Source organism: Anopheles nili, chromosome 2 (assembly GCF_943737925.1).
Source record: "Anopheles nili chromosome 2, idAnoNiliSN_F5_01, whole genome shotgun sequence".
Classification (NCBI taxonomy): domain Eukaryota; kingdom Metazoa; phylum Arthropoda; class Insecta; order Diptera; family Culicidae; genus Anopheles; species Anopheles nili.
In genome coordinates this window covers 53,717,766-53,741,261 of record NC_071291.1, presented here as the reverse complement: position 1 = coordinate 53,741,261, position 23,496 = coordinate 53,717,766, and the positions used below count along the sequence as shown (strand labels likewise).

Below are 23,496 nucleotides of genomic sequence, written 5' to 3'. Positions count from 1 at the left end.
TGATAAAAATACATATATTTGAAGCATTTCAATGTAACTGTAATTGTCGCATCATATGAAGCATATCATTTTCTAGCCCCCAATGTTGGTGAAATTAAAACCTGCTTGGAAACCTTCTTCTAATTTGAACTAGCAAACGGTTCACTAGCATTATGAAAACTTTTCTCCTCTATGAATTACTCCCAAATATGTTTTCCACTATCCGTTTGAGCTCACCGTACAGTGCAAATCCTACCACCGGCATGTCGCGTACTTCGGTGAAAAAGTTAATTTCCCCCAGAAACTTTGTTTCCGGAAGGAAAGCCGGCACCGGAATATCTGCGAGCAGGATATCGTGAATGACAAAGCTCCGTGTTGACACGGGACAGTGGGTCGGCAGTTGATTCCGTGAGCTTACGTAGTCGAAAACAAGATTCAACATCCTGTCTGAGGAAGGATTCCTTACAAAAAAGCACATATCGACCGTCCGTTTGATAAGCGTGTTTCGATACGCTCCGTCCATGGAGGCGGCGTTGTAGATAAATTGCATCTATTACACGCAAGAAATATGATGGGTCAATATTACAGAAAATGATTGATGTAATTATTTACAAAACAGCGATACGATAAAACACATTAGCAAACCTTGAGTTTTCTAAATGGCCGCAAGATGTCAATTTCAAAGTTCAAGCATTGGTTGTGTATTGATTTGGGGTTTTCAAAAGTGTATGATATGTTGAAGAGGCGAGTGTCATACTTCAAATCAACTTTTTTCCCTACAACCAACATCTGATGGAAAAATAAGGAGTATTTTTACAGCAAAAAGATTTTTTTATTTATATTTTGAAACGTGTTTAAAATATACACTGAATCGTACCTTCATAAAGGCGTTTGTATGATTAAACTGGTCTAAAAGCAGTATAAATGACAATAAACTGTATGGAAACACGTGTGCCATGATGACTGCAACCTTCAGACTACACGAAATATGTGATCAATCGAATAATATTATTATAAAATAATACCGTGCATAATCGCAGGATCTTGATCGCGTATTAAACGATTTGGTGTTTTATGTAGTTACAGAACGCAGCCTCATTATAAATCAGTTCTGGTTTAAATCAACGGTTTAACTTACTAAATGTGAGTCTGAATATATGAGCTTCGTTAGAGGCTAGTTAACTCTTCACGGTGGTATATTGATTGTTTCTGTTGATTCTTTACAATATGGTATTAATTTATCAATTTTTTATGTTGATTACAAATTCCCCATCATCTTTTGTTCTAATTCTATGTGCATTTGTGTTGCATATTGATTCCATTTTCAATTATCATATTTTGATATTTTTGTCAAAATTTCTGATCAGGTTATTCTTACAATACTGGTATATTTCATATTTAGATAGCTTTTTAATTCAATTTGTTTATTTTTACTACATAGCTAAAGATCATGCATTTATGTGACTATTTTATTGTGACTGAGTTTATGTTTTTATTTGGAGTAATAAAAGCTGTGCATTTTGAGTAATTATTTCCAAAAATTAATTTATAACATGCGATTTCATACATTTGATGCGATAAGCAAAATGCTGGTACTATTAAGGGTCGTTTTTATGATTCATTTCCAAATATATTGTCCACAATCCGTGTCAGATTACCGTACAGACGAAATTCTCCCGCCGGGGTATCTCGTACCTCAGAATAGTAGTTAAGCTCAAACAGAAAGTCTGACTCTGGAACAAAGGCCGGTACTGGGAAATCTGCCAGCCGCAGATCGCGTACGTTGTAACTTCCAATTGGTAAGGGACACCGAGATGGAAGCCGACTGCGTTCTTTGATGTAGTTGAAGACGATGTTCACCAGCCGATCTGTTTTGGGATGCCGTATATAGAAGCAGATATCGACCGTTCGTTTGACGAGAGTATTGCGAATAGCACCATCGAATGCAAGGATGCTGTAGACAACTTGTAACTAGATAACCAAACGACAATGTAAAAGATTACGTTTTTCACACAAAATTTAACAAAATCCGAACAACACGCGAAACACACCTTGAGGTCCTTGATAGTCCGCAGGACATCAATCTCGAAACTTAATGACTGGTTGTGAAAGGATTTAGGGTTAAGCAAAGTGTACGACACATTCAAGTAGCGTACATCGAATTTTAATTCAGCTTTATTTCCAACAACCAAGATCTAAGCTAGGCATAAATTATACTTTGACAGATTTGTGTTTTAAAATAAACATTACCTATTACTATATTACCTTAACAAAGGCCTTTGTGTGATTTAGCGGATTTAAAAACAGCACAAACGCCAACAACAAATATGAGTACATCTGCTTCATTATGACTTCAACCTTAAACTGAACATGACATGCTTCCAAAAGAAAAAGTTTTTATAGGGCTATGTTGTCCAATATCGCAAAATCTCGATTGTAAAATAATCGTTTTGCGTTTGTTTGGCGCTTATAAATTATTAATGTATTCGAGCTACGCTTATGTTGATGTCAAATGAGGTGTCACATTGTCAGTGGTTTTTCAATGATAATTTATGTACTTGCACTATATAATACACTCCGCTAAAATAGATAAAAAAGGGGCAGCTACAAAAAATGTGCACGATTGAGTTTGTTCCAACCACTGGGAATGGATCATAAGTGAAATCCCTAGGTTTAAACACCTATAACTGGTAGGCATCTCAGTAGCCGGCGAATGAAACGTCTGTTACCCTGGTAGCTTCGACATTAGTCCATAGCTGCACTCTACAGAACTTCATGGATTCATTAGAGCACAATTTCTATTTAATTGATTGGGGGGCCGTTTATCTTACTTTATAATTATATATTAATGTAAGCGGTGGGGGTTTCAAACAAAAAGGTTATCATTTCATAGCGTCATCAAAACATTAAGTTATGCTGGACAGTTACGTGGAAGCAAATTGTTAGAGAACAGAACTGATTCAAAGCACAGTTCTCCATCTGTAAGCTTTTGTTTCTATAGATCAAGTTATAAGTTGTATTCCATAATACACACGCACATCGCGGTTTATTTGCATTCCACGAAAATCATGCTCATCCAACAAAGGCTTGCCAACGTATGCACAATTAGCTGCCTGCGATAAACTCGAATGGCCTTCTGCCCGTTACAAGCCTGGCCTTCTGAACACCGATCATTCAAGCTTCCTTGCTTCTTGCATAGTTCCGCGAACGTAAATTATACTGCAGTGGGAATTGTGGCTAGAGGCGCACTTTCACCACAAGAAGCGATCACTCCACAAAGCTAGCCTAAAACGCAACCACAGATCCCAACAGCTGATCGAGTTCCGTTCTTCGGGCACCAGAAGTCCATGGTGGCTTTGTGCCGGTGCCGTTATCTTGAATCTGTACGTGAAGTCTCTAACCCCACGCAAGAGGGCTCATGTGCGCGATCATGCGTACCGGATCGCAGATGTTTGCGTGCGCGATGCTCCCGTTAACAGCTGCTTCCGAGCGCGATCGCTACGAGCATCATTCTCGCGCTCGAGCTGCTAGCGAGTGGTGCGTTGTGCGGTTGTGCTCGTTATCGATTGTGTAGCCGTTTTGGAGAAAGAGTAATGTGTTTACGAGGTAGCCTGTGCGCGGTGCTGATACTGCTGCTGGTGCTGGCTGGCAGGGATGTTAAATCACGGGAGTACATTGACACTTCAACGACAGAAGACTGGACAGATCAGGTCGCGCCCTCGATCGTGGAGAAAGGCACCTCCAGTGATGACTTCGGTAAGGCATTGTGTTATCCACGAGAGAGTTAACTTTCTCAATCAACACTGCTTTCTCTCTCTTCTCATAATTTAAAAGACTGCAGCATCTCGATGGAGCGCGATCTGACGATCATGCAGCCGTTGCTGCTCAAACCAGGCAGCGTGAAATTTGTTTGGCCTCAACCAAACAGCACCACCATTGGCCTGCACAGTGGCCAGTCCGTCGAGTTGTTCTGCTCGCATGGTTTTCGAAAAGGCTCACCTGGGGGTCGTTCCAAAACGGCCATCCTCACCTGCGACGGTGCCGGAGTGTTTGCGTTTAACTCCAACCTGTACAACATCTCAGAGTTCACCTGCAACAGGCCTGTGTTCCACACGGCTGAACGCACAGATCGCCGTTGTTTCAACAACGGGACACTTGTGCGCGTTGGTTTCGAACTCGATCCAAACCGGTTCGCATCCCTATACGAGGTGTGCTTCGACGAGGCATCCCTTAGAAGCCACTACGTTCGGCACCAGCTAACGTCTCTCAACGATCACCACCAGCGATCGGTGAAGAGGCCTTCCTTTCTGCAGGGCAATTTCTACGAAGATCTCAAAATGGCGAGTCTGTACACGATCGCGGGACAGCACGCTATGTTAGGCCGAGTACTAGCGTCACCTTCCCGAGCGAACGCTCTGTTGGATAACAAACGCGGTATGTACCTATCCCGGGGCCACCTAGCGGCAAAATCCGACTTCGTGTTCGGGTCACACCAGCGCGCCTCATTCTGGTACATAAACGTGGCACCGCAATGGCAGCGGTTTAATGGTTTCAACTGGCAGCGCGTCGAGACGGGCGTGAAAGCTTATGTGGCCGCAAATGACCTTCGGTTGACGGTGTACACGGGCACGTACGGTGTACTGAAGCTTCCGGATGGTAATGGAGACCCGCAGGAGATCTTCCTGGACTTCGATCCATCGCGAGATCCTCCCGGGCGAGTGCCAGTTCCCGCACTCTTCTATAAGGTTCTGATCGACGAAAATCATGACGCTGGAGTGGCTCTTATAGGAGTTAACAATCCATATGCAACACCCGAAGAAATCGCTGACCGGTACGTAGTTTGCAGGGATGTTAGCGATGAGATTCACTGGTTAAGCTGGCAGCGGCATTCGATCCCAGATGGGTACATGTACGCGTGTGACGTGAACGAATTCAACCGTGTGACTGGCCACTTGACGCTGGACAAACCTGTCCACCAGCTGTTGCTGTGATCTTGTGGTTTCAGTCCGTAATTCTCGATTGTGATCAAGTGACTGTAGGTTAGTGACACGAACCACTTCTGACTGATCGTTCTCAGTGATCCACCGCAGACACATACTCAAAGTAAAACAGTGAAATTCAGTGAGATTATCGAGAAATTTTGACTGATTTTGAAACCCAACAACGACTGGTGATTTTAAACTACCGAATAATTTCCTGAAACCTCAACGACGCATCACTACTTCGGTTTGAAACGTTCGTTCTCCAAATCCCACGAGCAGGTCCCGTTGGTGTGTTTCGCTACAACCACACGGTGCTCCTGGAACATATCCTTCGTGATCTTCGACTTCCGTCGGACGTAGTCAATCAGCACGTCCGAATCCAGCGGCCCTTTAACGCGTTCCTTGCCGTTCTTCAGCATCGCAAAGCCATCCTTCCCATCGGCAAGATAGGACGGGGTCACGACGTAGTACGACTTCTTGCGATTCAGTGGTGTTTTTGCTCCGTTCGTCTCGATCACGTCGATGCGCTGCACTCTTTCGTAGGGCTTCCGAGTAAGGTCCACTTCCACTGCCAGACCTGACACCTGCATCGTATTGAACCGGAACTCGTCGTCCAGCGTGAAGGAATGGTCGATCGCCTTCCAAAGATCTTCACCGCTCAGCTTCAACATGTCCACCGATGAGCCGTATGGTATAGCCTCGATCGCTAGTCCGTTTGTGATAGCTGTGTAAGGAGGCGAAGTTTTAGAGCAACTATTATACGATCGTTTTAGTGAATACTATACGCACCTCCTTTGTCGATGGGGTTTCGGAATGTACCCGCTTGCACGATAGCCACCGGTCGAACGCCATTCGTCGTGTACTTCAAAGAGAAAAGAATCGTTAGAAGAAAGATTAAATTCTTTTACCTCACAAACAGAGAAACTCTTGCCCGAAACTCACGTTTGCTGCGAATGCGTCCGCAACCAGACTACCGAGAGTGCATTCACACCAACGGCAGGATTCGCGGTCCAGAAACACCTCGCTAGTTCCGATGGTTTGCGTTCCGAGTCGTTCCACCTCTTTACGCCACGGTATCAGCTCTCGCAGTACATCCGGGTCCTGCTTAACCGCGTTGTTCATGTAGATCGGATGACCTTCCCAGCTCTGAACCTCACCGTTTCGATCAAAATACACCGTCAGCCTACCGACATACTTGCCGAATGATCGCGCTTGCGTTATCAACACCTGTGAAGACCGAGATCATCAACTCTCTGCTGCGCTGCATTCCCCCGAGATCTTCGTGGCTTACCTTGTGGTTGTTCGACTTCTGTACCACTGTAGGGTAGTCACCTTCGATCATGTCATACTTGGTGTCGTACGCCACCCCGGACGATTTGTTGAGCAACAGCGAGTGCGAATGTGCCCCGACGATAACGTCGATCACGTCACCGGCTTGCTGAGCTAGCTGTCTATCAACATCCAGACCGCAGTGTGACAGGACGACGACAATATCAACGTGTTGCTTCTGCAGTGCTTGTGCCTCCTTGCGAACCGCCTCGATCGAGTTGGTCAACGTCACCAGTCCCGTCTGAGCCACTTCCTATTGCGAATCCAAGTCAAAGCATGTACAACTGATTCTACGAGATACCTGATCATGTGGTTGATGGGGTTTTCTTACGTGCGTTTTGTCGTACAGCGCACCGATCACGCCCACCTTCCTGCCAGCCACATCCAACACGATGCTCCGGGTGATATTTGACTCCTTCAGTGCTGGTTCCCCGTTCAACGCCAGATTCGCCACCACCGTCGGTATGTGGTTTCTCTCCAACTCCTTCAGGTACGGCGCCAATCCTTTAGGGCTGTGATCGAACTCGTGGTTACCGAGTGTCTATCAAAAGCATCATTGCATTATTTCTGGGTTGATCGCGAAAAAAAAAAACACACACGATCGTTACCATCGCATCCGGTGGCAGCTGTTTGATGAAGTGCGCAGTCACATTCCATCGGAGCAGATTGTACCACAGCGTACCCTGGAAGTTGTCACCGGCGTTGAGATACAGTGGATTCTTCGACTGGTACTCTCGCTTAAGCTGCTTGATCGTGTGATAGACCCGCGCGATTCCAGCAATGCACTCGTTCGACTTACTGCAAGCGGTCGACTTCTGGCTTGTCTCTTCAAAACTGGTTTTTTTTCGGTTGAGAAAAAGCCGTTACAAAAACACCATCCATTCGTGCTACTTTCCTCTTCGTACATACCGGGCATGCAAATCGTTGATGTGGATCAGCGTTAGTGGGAAGAGCGTTCCGTCACTGGGCACACCTTTCGCGTGGGTGATCGACGCGAATTGGCACATCGCCACGATGGCCACGAGAGCCATCCACAGAGTGCGGTACTTCCACATTGCTTTACCTTTCCAGATGGCACGAGTTACGGAGTGGGAACCACCTCCAAAGCAGATCGCCTTTTATACGACATCTTGCGCATTTCTCCGGCCATCTGTGCCAACATTTGTGGTGCTTGTGATGTGCGATTGAGACGCGATAGCGACAAAGAAGATGGTTCAGATGTTGCAACTTTTCTTCCAGCAGCTGTTGCTGATACGGTACAACTATCATACTGATAAGTCTGACAAGGAATGGGGGTTGAGATGTTGATAGTAAATAAGAGACCCCACATCTATGAGGAATCGCGATCTAGAAAATGTCCGGGAAAGGTTATTAGCGATACTTTTTGATCCACTGCGTAATACGGAACCGTGAAAATAATCGTTATAAATGACATATATTTAAACAATAGGCCTTATTAATAAAATACTACCAATGATGAAAAATAGTTGCTTTATTTCATGATGCGTTTGAATAATTGATAAACAAAATTAAAATAATAAGGCTTATGAGCAATATTGTAATGTTTAGCATTTTCAAAGCTTCCAAATAGCAGAATGATATCAAATATAACTATAACTGCAGGGTTTCCGAACCCTAAATTACCTTCGTTCGCCGAACTTTCCGGTTATTGCGCAGAATAATCACTCTTATTACATCCAACTAATCGACGGTCGTCAACGATGATTTAGCGATTATGTAGCCCATTCGGTGGCCTATAAAACGGCTTTCGTGCAACGCAAATGGGCTAATTGTTTACTTTGGCTCGAAATGTTAAAGCGCACCCAATCATGGGCAGCATGGCGGTGTGTGATCGTACTGGTTGCGTTCGTTTGTGCGGTAAGAATGGAAACATCCTCTCGCGGAAGCCCACCAGCAAAAATGCTAACGTTTCCTCCGTCCCTAACGGGTAGATCTCCGCCAAGATCATGATCACTAAGGTTGACTACATCTCGAACCCGAACTACCTCACGATGTCGGTGCTGGTGCACAACGAAACCGAGGGTAGCACGGTCGACGTGGACGGCAGCCTGTTCCAGGATATGGTGCAGGGCATGTTCGTTCACATCGATCTCGACTCGAAGATGGACGGTGAGTATATGACGATGATCGGCACGAACAAGGAGCTGTGCAGTGCGGATGACGGTGGTGTCGACCCGGTGGTGCCGCTGTTGAACGAGGAGCTGGAGAAGTTTGGCAATCTCAGCTTCAACTGCCCGTACTACAAGGTAGGTGTTGCGCTGTTTCCCATGAATTGGCGGTTTATCTGGAGGATGGTTTTGTTTGGCTTACATGTTTCAGGGCAACTACCGCATGCGAAGGTTCCGCATGAGCAACGACCATATGCTGGTGAAGATGGTACCGCCCGGGGAGTACATCGTGAAGACCGATCTCCAGCATCAGCCGGTGAACTCCACCGAGAAGGAGGTGGTGTTTAAGCTTTCTTTCTACTTCGAAATTTCGTAAGCTGTATCGGCATAACCACGGGAACATTAGTTGGGCGAAAACAATGAAATATCAATAAAGTGCAATGCAAAGGCGCCAAGCTTCGATGGTTGGATTACTTTATTTTAAGTGAATATTAAAACAAAAGATAACTATTACAAAAATATGCTTTAAAGGGTGGTTCAAATGAATAAGAAATGATGAAAATTTGACGATCGCTATACATTTTAACACCTTGCGTGCCATGTCATTCAAAGAGTGACTGAAATGAAATTTGCTAAAATGCCATGTCACCCATTTTTGGGCTACGGCAAAAACGCTTCATTTTAAAATGCAATTTTTGAATATTTAGAACAGCTACTATTCCCACTTATCACATTTATGACCAAACAGAAATACGAATGAAAGCAAAAAAAGCCAAAAATTGAACACAAACGTAGAACGTTAAGAATTAGAGCCGGTGCAACCGAGGCTCTGACGTACGATCAAGAATCGCTTGAATCGTGGCATTTTGTGCACTTTCCTAAAAAACGCTTGGCATGCAAGGTGTTAAAGTTGCTCAAAAGTGGCCATAAACAATCCTGAACCACGCAAAGATTCTTCTCATCCAAGCTCAAGCGCTTCTTCTCTTTTACAAACCCATCCCTTCACTGATCCCACCTGTCACAGATCAATAATCGACAGTACACACTGTATGTGCAATCAATTAGCGTTACCCAATCGTCCCGTTGATCTTGATCCCCGGATCAGCCTCTTGGGATTCGTTTCGAGTACACCGTGCGAGAGCATTCTGATTCCCAAACCCACCGAGTGCCACTCACTCAATCCACAAGTCCTTCTAATCGGTTATCGCTCATCGAACAAGCATCCCTACCCAGTTTGAACGCCAAAACGACGACAGCCTGCAAAAAGGGCGCCTCTAACGCCTCCAATCGTTCGATTCGGCTGTGGAGCGCCGAATGCAAACGGTCAGCAAAATAATTCGCAACCACCCGTATCGCATACCACGGCGCTGCATCTTGCATCGAGCGAAGGCCACCCGAGCGAGCCTTTAATTTGAAAGCAGCCGGAAAAATTTGCATATTAATTGAATGAGAGATGCAACCGTGCAGCTCTGTGCAGGTGCATTTTACGCAGGAGTTCAGCTTGCCCATCGGATGCTGTGTGCGTGCAGGTGAGTGTGTGTGTGTACGTGTGCATGAGTGAGCGAAGTGCCCCCAAAAAACAACTCGAATAGATGAGGGATCGTTGTATCGTCTGGTTGGCCGTTTTAATGGCTTTCAAACCATCCCGCCGTTGGAAGAGGGTGAGATTTTCGATGGCACCCTTATCCGCATAGCATCAATTTGTTGCCTACCCCATCTCTTGGGCGTAGGGGTGGCCAACGTGTGCCTCGGTGCCGATACCAAATAGGGGATGGATGTTCGATACGGCTTCCGGCTGCACGTTGCTCGGAAGGACGGCGCGCCCGGTGACGGCGGTTTATGCGTTTTTAAATGATTGCCTTTATTTTGCGCCGGTCAGCAATTTGTCGGTTATTATTAAAATTAGTCGAACCGTGAAAAAACGCCGCCCGCACGCCGCCGGCCTACGCTGGGAGCGATTAATGTTGACCAAACCGCAAAAGGGCAACGGGTATGCGATGGTGTGAGTTTATCAGATTTTAAACAATATATATATATATGTGTATATATTCTTTCAGGGCAAAGCCTACTAACTGTGGGGTCGCTACCGTTTGATAATGACTGCAAATCGTTGCTGGGCAACAATTACGCGCAGGTTACGCTACGGTGAAGGTATTGAGCTGTTTCGCCCAGTCCCGATCGGCTTTTTTGTTATTAAATTTTTATATATTATGGGATTTTTTTCTACACAATTATGCGACAATAATTAGCCGTCGCATGAGTGGAAAGTTGTGAGTTTTTCATAAGAAACTATGTTTAAACTCTTATTGAAATCACAAAACAATTCATTTGTGGTTCTAAAACTTTATATACTTCTAGTAAAATGCTAAACTAGTGGTAATCCCTACGAATGCACTCTTCTTATGCTCTCGTCCATGCTATCTTACCATCCTCACAATCGTAAGCGGTACGATTAATATTATTGAAATAAATTGCTTCCAATCGAGCTCGGGTAAGCTTAGCTTCCAGACGAACTGCCACGGTCTGGGTTTGCACCTGCAAACGCACTGAACTGCGTACAAAACGTCTCCACCCCCGTCCATAATGTGGTCCCCAGCAGTCATGACGTAGTAGTCCAACGCCACTGTACGGCTTCACTGAGACGCGGTGGGATAATTTTGTATGCAAATAGGTCTAATCACGAATTGACACCCAATTACCGGTTCGCAGCCGGGTGCCAGACCGTTGCTCGTGTGCCCCGTGGGTCGGACTGAATTATGACGCCTTGCGCCTCGCCATGACCACCGCCAAAGCCGCCCGGAGTGTCCTGTTCGAGCACGATTAGGACGCCAAACGTGAACCGGCCCGGGTACGTGAACAGGATGGGACGTGCTAATCGTGCTTCTCGCCGGGGTCCGCGTACAGGAATTGTAATAAACGATCTCAGTGACAGGACTCGCAGAGCCGGTTCGATCGTCCTCCGGGGCTAAGGTGGCACGATAAGAACATCCGCATCCCGGATGTCCCGGTGCCGCGGTAATGAGTGCATTCTGTATGCGTTTTACATAGCACCGAAGGGATCGCGCACCCGGAAGGGGAATATAATGGCGCGCAGGGCGAATCGAATGTTGAATGGTCGTTGGCCAGCTCATGAGCAGCTGGAATAATTTAAAGTAAGCTCAGAAAACAACAACAGCTTCTGGACCATTGTCTCACTGAATGCGTAATTAATTGGTTTAATTTGGACTTCGGATCATGGGAAAGTTTCGCTTAAATCACATCCCAAACGCGGTCTATAATAAACTTGATTAGAAAAATCCCATCCATTTTGGGACAATCTCTGAAACCCTTGAAGACATGTTTTCTTCGTTGAGAAGTGCCATCCATTCACGGAATGGCGCTAATAATTGCGATAAACCGGTGAAGTCGACAATGCGGCCGGAAAACGGAATTCAAAGGGAAAAGGTTGACGGTGTGACGGTTGAGAAAGGACGACGTTCTCAACGCCAACCCACCCACCAGCGGGGGTGCGATCCGCCAATCATCACCCGTTTGTCGGTCGCGTGATGATTACAATTACACCGGTGGCTGATAACGACTCGGCTCGGCTGTCGCTTTCCGGCATCAAGCCCCGACCAAGTTTTTCGGCACGATTATCTCCATGGTGTCCACGAAATTGAGCGTTTCGCTTGTTAGCATCCTCTCTCGGGACGCTTCAGACGGCACGCAGGCGTCCAATTTGTGCAACTCTCGGCGGGATAGCATCCATCTTGAATTGGTGCCCGTTTACGGTGGCATAAGACGCGTCCTGCTGCGTGTGCCGGTTAATGGCGGGTTGGCACGGTGTCACGTCGTTCCAGGATCAGGTCGTCGTTCGTTAGGCCCAGGCTCGGCAATGACACTGTCTGGGTGGACGGTTATCTATTTTTAATGTCAATCTTTTAACTTTACCTGTCATCTTTGGCCTCGGTGGGGTGGCAAATGTCACGGTGCCAGGATTACACATTCGAGCGTCCTACATGCAACCAGAAGGAAAGGTGATAGGTGCGAACGAAGTAGGGGACGAAGTGGAATGGAATTTAATAACAATAATAATATTTCTTTCATCCCACCCTTAACCATATCACCGAGAGCCCGGATCGTTGCTTCGAGTGCAGTATATTAGGAAATATTTCCGTTTATTCGTCCCCTCAGAAAATGGTAGGGAAAAAAGAAGCCGGATATCCACCGGCATCCCCCTTCAGCCGGACGTCCTGGGGTCAGCAGGGACGGATGGACTTGGGATGTGAAAAATCTTAATTAGATTTTCTGTTCCTTTCATTTTTCTCGCTGCCAGAACAACGACCCACGGGCTGCACTAGCGTGGGTGGGTGAAAAGCGAAGGACACGACGGTAAGTCCTTCCGAAAGCCCTGCTAGCGATGGCTGAAAAGGTGGTGGTAATTTTTTCCTCATTAGTTCCATTTTGCACATTGACGTCCGTGTCTGCGAGGAAATAGAGACGAAATTTCGTCGAGGTGCAAGACACACGGTTCGCCGGTAATTGACGACGGTGGAATATATGTGGCAGATTTAGGAGCGTTGTGCGAAAGAAAAATACAAAAAAAAACCTTCTTCTAACGGTAGCATTCAACCGAGACGGCTTTACGCCACCAAGACGTAATGCTTTGCAAAATTCTCCCCAGCAAAGGAAGAGCGCGTGTGAATTATGCTCCAAGCGTATGCTAGACTCGTAGAATTTAATCATACTTACGGTCATCATTTCACCCGTGCCGTTTGATTGCATTTTCCCAGCTCCATTGGCATAACCTGCATGCGGCTCATTTGCATGGTCGCGTTCGGGTTCATCCAGAAGTGCTTAATCGTTTGGTGGGAAGAAAAAGAAACTAAAAATACTGGCATAAGAAAACGAAAGCAGATAGATTATGGGAGCGCTGCAAGGATGAATTTAAGGGTAATAAAACTGACTAGATCGCAGTGTATTTCAGGCTTCAACAAAAAAATCGTCTCATTTAAAGTCATTAATACGCTGAAAGAAAAGTCACTGTCAAAGATAATAGCTGATTTATAGTTAATATAAAATTTAAAAAATAAATTAAACCGCCATTTAAGATCAAAGTGCGAGAAAAATAGAGGGAGAGAGAGCAGGCTGGTTGCTATGGTAATAAGATGTCCTATATCCATAAGCGTTCGAGATGATCACTTTTCTGAGCACATTGTTATTGGGAAATATATACTATACAATAAAAAGTATAGGATATTTTGTTGTATCATATTTAAACGAATATTTAAATACACAAGTTTTACGTATTCATGTACTCAACATTATCTGATACATAAAAAATTAGTTTTGAAAAGAAATTCATAATGGACTCTGTGCGATATCCACAAACATCCTTTAAAGGCTCTTTGGTAAAGATCTTTAAGCAAAAAGTCTAACGGAGCCACCGACATTTCTACAGAAATAAGATAAAACGTTGCAATTTTTTGTTCAAAATTAAAAGTCTTTTGAATATTAGTTAGGAATTAGAATTAGAAGCTAGTAGATCTAGGGCTTTTTAATATTCTAGAATGGCTCAAAATATCGAGAAAACCAGCCAGCAAAAGAAAGTGTTTGGGGGGAGAAGAAAGATGTATGAAATTAATGACCAATCTACGTGAAATGTAATTAAAAAAATGTTAAACCAAAAAAGTCTTCATTTTAACAACCGTATAAATGTATTGCCATCCGTCTTAATATCCGTTTACCACATTGATGAATGCAGTTGCCAAACGAAATCGTATGCCAGTACTTGTTGCTGGAGAAATGCATTTTCCGGAGGTGCTAAGTCAATTAGGCAACTCTTCACTCGCATCGCATAAATTTCACTCAACGCCCAACCGACGGTAAGGCCAAACCGGATCCTCTTAATTTGCGCCCCAATACTCGGTCGGCAATAAATCCAATTGGCAAACTGGTACGGCTCCGCATTGCCACGTTGTGGTCAAACGGAGCGCATCCAGTAGCTGTCGAATGGGTGCCTTCCTGGCCAGGCCTGGTCACCATCGCCGGTGGTTGGCGGTGTTGCACAACAATAAGACAGTGCTGTGGTTGGAAAAGTGTCCTGCCCGAGATAGGGGAAAATTCGGTGATGGATTGAAAAGCGAACCGACCGAGCTCGAGTCCCGGGGAAATGTATTGTTTCGTTAACTTTGCGCGTTGCGCCTCGGTGATTTTGAACTCAAGTTGGGGTTTTTAAGGACGGTTGGATGGCCATCGAAGGGTTCGCAAACTAGGAGATGGACATTTATATAGACGTCTGAAGTTTGGTTGATGAAATGAGAAAAACGGATGAATATTTCGTTTTACCTCCATATAAATATGGTCAGTTTTAATCTAAACTTAATTACTTATTTTTACAAAATGGCACCCATGGCAGTGCCTAGTTTAAAAATTTTATCAACCTCCGAGCGGATGGACAACTCCCCATAGCTACAGAATATCGCTGGCCATCGGGTTTGTGGCCAGTGCAATGGCCAACTTTCGTGCGCCGAAATGCCAACCAACTCCCAAAAGGCTTCGGCTATTGAAATGCAAATCCCCAAACCGGCAGGATGCGATTCCTTCGGGAGCCGGTTGCCGGTCCGGTTTGCTGTAGCCGAATGTCGCCCAAACGTCGCCGGGAAAACTCATCCGTGGGACACACGTTGGTTCGTTGTGGCTAAGCCCATTGTACTCTCCAATTGCTGCAGCTTCAATCAGTTCGGTACGAGTTTTCTATTTTCCTTCGTCTCTCAACTACCCTCTCAACAACCTCGTCCTAGCCCATAGCGGTGGGAAAAATGTATCGAAGAGATTTATTTCCCGCAGGGATGGGGGAAAACCCCACGATGGATGGAGGCGTCGGGTGAGGAAGTGATATAAATTAAATTTCCCAAACAATAAATTGTGAAATTTTCAATTAGAATTCGTCCGAATGTGGGCAATGAGCAGCTGCGCCCGAGCTCTACCCGTGGGTGTGTATGGGTGTGTTATCTCGAAGTAATTTTCTCAACCATGCCAAAGCCGCCGAAATTCGGAGAATCGGACCGGACCGGGTGGGTTGGAATTAACTAAACCCAGATGGAGCAAATAAAAAGGGGTTGAGGGAAAAAAGATGTACAAAAAATACTCCCAAAATGTGATGCGCTTTTATGGCGAGTGTTGTAGCCGTTTTTTAGTGAAGTGAGACGAAAATCGCCGAAACCATACAAAAAAATGTAATTTACTGCAGTGAAAGGATGGGAGTACTCTTTTATCATAGCTGGAAGGTGGTTGCATAAATTTTGTTGAAATGTTCTGCACATACTTATATATTGAGTGATGTGAGATAATTTCCTGCTCATTTAATAAGCAGCCAGGATAAGGGACAAACTACTTTAATATTCCACAGCATTATTAGTAACGCCAAGTTGGAGTTAAATAATTTGTAAAATTTTACTTCCCCAAACACCAAAAGACTTTGGCGTAACAGTTGCGCGAAATTAAGTTCTGGAAGCTAATTCCATTCCCCGGCAAACGGCAGCATGAATCACGCGTTTATGAAGCGCCCAAATCAAAACCGCATAATGCAAAATGAGCCGTCCATCGCGCGAAGCTCCATCCCACTGAAGAACGGTTGCAACGGGCCAGCAGCCGTTACGGAATTAATGCGCCCTGTCGTCTTGCGCGCCGTTTCGCGAATCATGCTAAAATTATGCCGGAAAAATCCTTCACCACTCCGGGTCAAGCACGGTCAACCGGACAAATGGTCAAATTATTACTTGACACCGTACGCGGCATTTGTCGCGCGGGTTGCAGCTGTGCCGGATGACCGCAGTCCATATATCATGGTAGTTATTTAATTTGAACAATTAATCACCGGGAGCGGCTGCTAAGATGGCCGAAAATGGCCGCTGGCTGGGTGACAAAGCGACCAGTCGCAGCAGGCGTTGGCGCACGTAATGATGGCTGATCGTTGGAATGGTCGCATGTTTGACAGTTCGGTGTTGTACCAACCAATTGTTCACATTTTTTCCTGCTTTCTGACGCTTAACAAGTGTGTGCAAGTAAGTTACAATTTTTTAAATCAACACAACCAAAACTTTAGACGGTGTGAGACTTGCAGGACGAGAAAGTCATGAACATCCAACCGAAACCTGGTTTTGCGGCGTGGTAAAATGGGATGGGAGAGGATCCTTTAACTTTTCACTAATTTAACTTTGTTTCAGGTACGTTCGTCTTCTTCGTACTGTGCAGCATATTGCTATGCGCAGCTTACAACACCGCATTCGACTGTCTTCGTACCTGATGGTTCAATCAAACTTTAAACCCGATGCCCAAAATTGCATGCCATGCGGTTTGCCGAGTAAGGAAGTGACTTTTCCCGACGCTAGACTGTCAGGTTTACTGCCGGGAAAACACTTGCGTGGTGTGGTTATGTAGCGTGTGTCTCCTCGGGGAGAGTGTCGTTCGATTGGATGAGCAAGAGTAAAAAATGCACTTCTTTCCTGCACCGAACAGTGCGGCAGCAAAAGCTTCAGGAAGTGGAGAGGTTTTTGCGGAACCAACGATTTTAATACATTTTGCATTCGGATGCAAAACGATTTGTACCGAAAAAAAAATGAACAGGGAACTTTCACAGGAACGCCCCAGCCCTATTCTTATGATAACGCGAGCAATAAAAACGGAAGCGCTCGATCTTGCCCTCGCGGTGAAGCTGATCCTCGGCGCACCGTAACGGGTAACCGTTTCTTTGGCTGAACTTTTTTGCCTGTTTCGTTTGGTTGTTTGCTAACCTGTCCCCCGAGAGTCTGTTTCTGCGCCAGGTTTCCGACCAGGTGCCACAACTTTCGTGCGACGCTGTCAGCGAAACGAGTTGACACCATCCAATTTCACCCTTTGCCCGGGTTTGATTAGAGCGCGAGCAACATGAACGAAGAAGAGAAAGCGCGAGATAAAATGTCCTGCCCGGGAGGAGCCTCTGTCACACATTCCCTGCCCAAAAGGTGGTTTAGGTGGCCAGGCGCCTCGAAAGCCCATTATCGGTAGCCCGCAGTGTCCTTGGCGAAATGGCCGTTTACCTGGCCGTTTGGTGGTAGCATTTTTCAGCCCGCAACAGGATCCCGCCATGAAATATGAAACTGTCCCTTGGGGGGACTAAAGAAGGGAGAGAAAAAGAGAGCAAAAAAAAAGCTCGCAGGAATCACACACATGGCCAGCTCCTTCAGCGAACCGTTCTCGGGTGGTGTGACACGTGACAATGTTCGGTTTTTTTCCCACCCACTGGAGGTGTTGGGGAAAAGGATGCTTGTTTTCTTTTTTAATGTTTCCTAACTCGCCTTCCCAGTGAGGTGATTTTTTCTCACTTTTTTCAGCAAATTGGTTCCATCACTTGGTTGGGTGGCAGGGTTTTTTATTTGTTGCTGTTGGTGTATTTTCTCTCATGAATCCCATCTCGGCGCCATGCTGTCTGAGGTTCCTGAGGACTGGTGTCTGGGGAAGGATCCTTTTTTGCATTCGCTCCCTCGTGCACCCGTCGTACCTTGTTAGCCTTTATCGTTCCGCATACCGGCTTGAGTCCTTTTGCATCGAACTCTGCTACTGTTTTCGCTTTTTCTGTTGCTTTATCCATCGTGTCCTTTCCTTTTTTTTTCGTGTTGGTTTTTCGGGGGAGGTCTCGATTGAGCGCCCCGTTCGACCAGTGCGACCGTTTGGTCGTTTGCAAAATTTATATCTTTTAGTTCGCGTGCATAAATCATGTCATTTTGCATTTTGATAAATCCGACCGGAGGCCGAAAGTGTTTCTCGTTTTTCATCTTCTGATATTTGTTCCTTTTTACGCCACGTAAATGCAGCTCACGTGAGCGAAGGTGAATTGGAAGGTGAAAAGTTAATGCGCGAGATTGTTTCGGTTTTTGTTAAAAAATTTTGAGCAGCTTTTTTTTATTCCGATGGGTTTATTGTTTCGTTTACTGCGGTGAGATGAACAAAACACGCATAAAAAACAAGTAGATTGTATTTATCGTTCACATAGTTTATACCGCTTTATTTGAGGATAAACATTTTAAGAAGTGAAATGTTTTAGTAATAGATTTATATACAGATTTTCACATTATTTGACTGAGGATCGCTTTCCGTTTTTTTACAAAGTATGAGATGAGATGGATGAGTATCGAAAAAACTCAGGATTGATGTTCACAGTCAAAATTCTTTGAAATTCTTGTAAAGCATACCAGAATACTAGTAATTAAACGGTATAGAAACATATGTAAGAGGTCTTCTATTTTTCATATCTAAAAATCGGTACTAAACATTCAATTAAGCCTACTCATAGTAGTATCATAGAAAAGTAGTAATCATTAGTAACTTATAAGTATGAATCCTTGCGACTAAATAATCGAACATGATGTATAAATTTGAATTAGTTTAAAAGACAAAGACACCATGCTCTACAGTGGCTCGAACCGCAGGAACACCGGCCCATCGGACTGCAGCGTGACTGCATCCTTCGCGTACACGATCGGTATCTGCGTGTGGGGACCCGGCCGGACACGGAAATTGGCCAAAACCGTGGCGAGACCAACGCGCGATTGCATCACGCCAAGCCGCTGACCGATGCAGATGCGTGGTCCTTCGCCGAACGGAAGAAACGTGCTAAAATGCCGCTCGGCCACGTGTTCCGGCGCGAACCGGTTCGGATCGAACCGGTCCGGATCGGGGTAGTAGCGCTCGTCCCGCTGGATGGCGTACACCGGAATGAGTAGCTTCGATTTGGCTGGCAGAACCACCGAACTGTTTGGGAGCTGGTATGGTTTGCAGGACAACCTCTGCAGAACCGGTAATGGAGGATACTTCCGGAGGGTTTCTGGAAGGAGAATGAGCACAAAAAGGGTGACAAAACAAGTGCGATATGCCATCGAACGTTGGACCTTACCATTAATGCACCAATCCAGATAATCCATGTCAGCGAGGGCTTCGTACGTCAACCCACCGTGCTTTTCTAACGCCTCCAACACACACGTTCTCGCCCGTTCCTGGCAGCTTTCATCAAGGGCCAGCTCGTACAAGCAAAAGGTCACATTTGAGGACGACGTCTCGTATCCGGCCACAAAGAACCCAAACGCTTGCGCCTTTAATTCGTTCATCGTGAGCGCCGCACCACCGGAAGCGGCCCTCAGCTCAACCATCACGTCGATTAAGTCGTTCCGGCTGACCGACTCGTGACTGCGCATCTCCACCGTCCGCTCGATCAGGTCCGTGAAGAACTCGATCACCTCGTCGTGGTTTACCCTCAGCGCGAGCGCTCTCCCGAGAGCCGGATACAACCGCAGCAAGTTGCTTATGATCTGCGAATGGCGCGGTCGATCAAACACAAGCTGCCCTGCACGGCGAAACGCGCTGTTTGGCTCGCGGAAGCTGTTACACGCGATACCGAACGCGCACCCACCGATATTGTCGATCATGAGCCGCGCACAACAGTCCTTCACGTCGAGTTCACCCGCAACGGCGATCGAGGATTCCACGCGCAGGAACTCCACGAAGTTACCGGCAGCTTCACGCAGGATCGGCAACATCGCTTTCATCCGACCGGATGTGAATGAGGGCGAAAGATGGTTCCGGATGCTGCGCCACCGCGAACCCTCAACGCAGAAGAGATGGCAAGAGAGCGGATCAACGCGCTCGTTGTGGTAAACACCGTGATCCGGGAAGTGTGCAAAATCCTTGATCAGCACGCACTTGATGAGGTCCAGATCGGTGATCATGAGAGCCGGTTGAAGCATCATGAACAACCCATAGAACCGTTCGGACGGGTTCATGCGACGATACAGCTCAGTGGACACCTCCGCTGGGGACTTGATGCGAAGGGCCGCGAAATTACCGAATGGAAATTTCGCTGGCAGAGTGGGCACGTTCCGTACGTTCCAATACCGGTAGCGTTGACGCACGAACAACACCAACAGACCTACCAAGACGCACAGCAACGCCAACCCAACGGAGAAGGCCATGCTTTCGTAGGAACAAAGGTTTCCTTTCCACAGTAGGCGGTGAAGGGCACAAAAGGTCGACGCGAACGCGAGATGTTGCGTTACCGGAACGCCAAGATGAACTGCCGGTTCTCGTCGAAGGGCCGTAAGCAGTAGGTCAGTAGTGCGTTTGTGTGCAATGGGTGCGCGAAGAGATAAGCAAGGGCGTCAAGCAAGGAGAGAGAGACAGATAAGCTGCACTGAGTACCTCAGCAAAAAAGGGGTGCAATGACGCTGTAGACGAAGGAAGGCAAGTAAACTCGTACGTTGGTACAGTGGCCTTGTTTTTAGAGCACCTTCTCACAGATAAATCTCGGCTATCTAGGCGATCTGGCGGCTGTTCAGTCGCTTTAATTTCTGGTGTAAAAATGGGCCATAATTTTCGTAAAAGCTGTTCGGAAAATGGATGCGGAATTTTCCAGCTCCATCCACTCGATAAATTTCGATCGACAGAGAGCTGTGCAACAAGCTCGCGTCGTTTTTTTTTGGTCATTGTTTCACTTGCATTTCATAAATAAACATTACAACCACCCAACTCCCGATTCGGGCCCTATTTGCATGGCCATTGCATTACAACCCGCAATCGGAGACCGTTTGCAATAAACTGTTTGCTTAACGAAACAGGGAACGTTTGAGCTGGAATGAATGTGCACGAGCAAACAAAAAAAAATGTCCAAGCACACCACCATTTTGCTGCATTTCAAACTCCATCAGGACACCGCAAGCAAAAAAAAACCGGTTGAAACAATGGCATCAGCCCGCGGGAGACTGCCAGGATGTGGTTGTCGCTTCACCCCGGCGGTCCTGAACGCGACTAGAGCGCACGCATGTCCAGCTGCACCACAATTGTTACCAATCATTAAGCATTTTACGGTTCATTTACGATGTACGGTGCCATTCCGGCGCTCGGTTACGGTGCTCGTGGTGCCGTGACGTGACGTTGACTGCCCGTAGATTGATTGGGCGTTTGGGTGAGCTTATGTGAGGTGTGTTTCCTGCGATTCCTCACGGCACTTCCGCGCACAAATAAATAACAAAGTTATCAATCCTATTTATTTCACGCAACACATAAAAAGCGCTTGTTTAATCGTGTTTCGTGGGGGCGCGTTTAATGTGTCCTGCGAAAACGGACCCCCTTTTCGGAGCGGTTCCATTCCGGTTCCGTTTAAGTGCCATCGCCAGCTCGTCAAATAAATCCACCGCGTATTTAATGTAACTGCGTGCGCAACCTCGTGGCTAACGTGGTGCTTGGGTACGTAAATCGCGCAAAAGCCTTCCCACCCACGCACTGGAATTCAACCGCGGGCCAAGAGCTTAAACGAAAAACGCTCTCACACCTCATTGGCCATTAATGCACCGGAAGCTGATTAAAATGTGGCTTCGTTCTCGCCCGGGGAAGGCTGCCAGTGTTGTGTTCGGTGCATCGTCCAGAATCGATCGCGCCCATTATCCTTCCGGAGGGGTAAAACCTGCTCGAGCGGAAGATAATCCTTCAATTTTCAACCCACCGTAGACTCATTAAAACCCGTGGATGGCTGCCAGGTAAATTGCTTTTGAAGTGCCGGCTAACGGTCCGGCCCTAAATGCAAGGCTGCTAAAATTGGGTGCTCGGGGGAGGATTTTTCGCACGTCGGTTCCTTTAAGGATGTTCGAAAAAAAAAAACGAGCAGGGCTATCAATTTAAACGAGGGGTTTAAGCTCATTTTTTGTTAAATTTATACAGCGACTGCACGAAGCAAACTAGCACGATTGGAAAAATGGAACATTGTGGCAGGAACGCAATAATTATAATTGATTTATATCGACACCAACGCCACGCGAGGATGGCGCTTGTTGTACGACCGTTCGCATCTGTCTCGCGGTGTTGCCAATGGAGATGAAGTCATTTTTTTAATGGAATGAAGCCATAAATTATGCTCGAAATAATAATGACATGGGCGAGGTTTCGATAGAAGATGACTTTTTATCGGTTCTTTCATCCTTCAACCTTCATTTCGTTTCATCCTTCAACGATGTCATGAGGCTGAAGGGGTTTAAACTATTGGATCATCACCGTTTTTTGCAGTCGATATAATATTTGGGGTGGGTAACTCTACGGTTTTCTTTTACAAATTTGTTGCCAACTCACAAATTCGCCTTGAGGCATCTTTTGAACTCCTTCACGTGTGTTTTTTGTCAGTCAAATTGAAAATTCTAAAATGAATTCATGAATCGAATCGTTGTAACTAATATGACTAATAAGTACAATGGATATTTGCTAATATATCTGAAATGATACTTCCATCATATTGCTAAATACACTATCAGTTTCTTTTAATAATAAAATTAAATGCTGACTAAAATTGACGTGCGTTCTGAGATACGATCTATGAATTCTAAATCTAATCGATCTAGTCATATTTTAGAACTAAATTTGACTATAATTCATTTATATAAAACAATCATAGCTTTTTCCTTATTAATACAAATACATCATTCAAAAATTAAAAAAGTGACTGTTGATAATGAACTGTGAACATGTACTTGTACTATGTTTACTAATAACTAAAATGAGAAGGAATACTTTTGGTTGTAAATTGAAGAATCAATTAAAAAAAAGTTAAAGAGATAAAAATAATATCGAATCAATTTTTTTGTGGTACAAGCGTGTATATACCATTTTTTTAACGATAAACCATCAAAAGCATTGTTTGAAATCAATCACGAAGCGCGCTCTTATACCTCCTCCTTATTCGCGTAAAGTTTGACACTAAACCAGACAGGATAATTAATTAGCAAATCATGCATCAAAGAGGCTACTCAGGGTTATCCTGTTTGGCGCATTTTTTTTCCTGTCGATCTGGTCCTGCGCTGATGCTTATCGGCTGTAGTATAGGGAATGATATAGCCGCCATTATTTGGCCGAAAGCAATGGGGATACAAATAGCAAACAGCATATAAACCTTCGAATACATTTACTTTTCTGAAATCCTACGATTTGTCAGCTTTCTCTAATAGCCTGAACATATTTAACATGCCAAAAAATCTTCCCAAAATAGTGGAAAGGTGCAACACACCACAAAGCAGCACAACCTT

The 23,496-nt window shown here is 45.5% G+C and overlaps 4 protein-coding genes across 4 annotated transcripts; 2 read left to right on the top strand and 2 right to left on the bottom strand.

The window, feature by feature from the left end:
• The first annotated feature begins 3,572 nt into the window (after positions 1–3,572).
• Positions 3,573–4,970, top strand: LOC128725985 (uncharacterized). Its single transcript, XM_053819764.1, has 2 exons — positions 3,573–3,735; positions 3,814–4,970. The coding sequence occupies exons 1-2, from the start codon at positions 3,573–3,575 to the stop codon at positions 4,968–4,970; spliced, it is 1,320 nt and encodes a 439-aa protein (XP_053675739.1).
• A 134-nt stretch (positions 4,971–5,104) lies between these two features.
• Positions 5,105–7,365, bottom strand: LOC128722122 (apyrase-like). The gene is made up of 7 exons (XM_053815956.1): positions 7,200–7,365; positions 6,899–7,124; positions 6,622–6,831; positions 6,253–6,543; positions 5,904–6,188; positions 5,751–5,823; positions 5,105–5,685 (listed from the first exon to the last, which is right to left on the bottom strand). Exons 1-7 carry the CDS (start codon positions 7,343–7,345, stop codon positions 5,198–5,200), a joined length of 1,719 nt encoding a protein of 572 aa, XP_053671931.1. The 5' UTR covers positions 7,346–7,365; the 3' UTR covers positions 5,105–5,197.
• Positions 7,366–8,099: 734 nt separating this feature from the next.
• Positions 8,100–8,795, top strand: LOC128725974 (uncharacterized). The gene is made up of 3 exons (XM_053819752.1): positions 8,100–8,168; positions 8,243–8,557; positions 8,631–8,795. Exons 1-3 carry the CDS (start codon positions 8,100–8,102, stop codon positions 8,793–8,795), a joined length of 549 nt encoding a protein of 182 aa, XP_053675727.1.
• Positions 8,796–18,846: 10,051 nt separating this feature from the next.
• LOC128730447 (probable cytochrome P450 6a13) lies at positions 18,847–20,403 on the bottom strand. Its single transcript, XM_053823493.1, has 2 exons — positions 19,332–20,403; positions 18,847–19,262 (listed from the first exon to the last, which is right to left on the bottom strand). Exons 1-2 carry the CDS (start codon positions 20,401–20,403, stop codon positions 18,847–18,849), a joined length of 1,488 nt encoding a protein of 495 aa, XP_053679468.1.
• Between the last annotated feature and the right edge of the window lie 3,093 nt (positions 20,404–23,496).

Excerpts from the sequence above, each read along its gene's own strand:
- LOC128725974 (XM_053819752.1), top strand. The coding sequence starts at position 8,100 with ATGTTAAAGCGCACCCAATCATGGGCAGCATGGCGGTGTGTGATCGTA. Across the intron at positions 8,169-8,242 it reads TGGTTGCGTTCGTTTGTGCG|ATCTCCGCCAAGATCATGAT; the intron begins GTAAGAATGGAA and ends CCTAACGGGTAG. Across the intron at positions 8,558-8,630 it reads TCAACTGCCCGTACTACAAG|GGCAACTACCGCATGCGAAG; the intron begins GTAGGTGTTGCG and ends TACATGTTTCAG.
- LOC128722122 (XM_053815956.1), bottom strand. The coding sequence starts at position 7,345 with ATGTGGAAGTACCGCACTCTGTGGATGGCTCTCGTGGCCATCGTGGCG. Across the intron at positions 7,125-7,199 it reads ATCAACGATTTGCATGCCCG|TTTTGAAGAGACAAGCCAGA; the intron begins GTATGTACGAAG and ends AAAAAAAACCAG. Across the intron at positions 5,824-5,903 it reads CGGACGCATTCGCAGCAAAC|TACACGACGAATGGCGTTCG; the intron begins GTGAGTTTCGGG and ends TTCTCTTTGAAG.
- LOC128730447 (XM_053823493.1), bottom strand. The coding sequence starts at position 20,403 with ATGGCCTTCTCCGTTGGGTTGGCGTTGCTGTGCGTCTTGGTAGGTCTG. Across the intron at positions 19,263-19,331 it reads TCTGGATTGGTGCATTAATG|AAACCCTCCGGAAGTATCCT; the intron begins GTAAGGTCCAAC and ends TTCTCCTTCCAG.
- LOC128725985 (XM_053819764.1), top strand. The coding sequence starts at position 3,573 with ATGTGTTTACGAGGTAGCCTGTGCGCGGTGCTGATACTGCTGCTGGTG. Across the intron at positions 3,736-3,813 it reads CACCTCCAGTGATGACTTCG|ACTGCAGCATCTCGATGGAG; the intron begins GTAAGGCATTGT and ends ATAATTTAAAAG.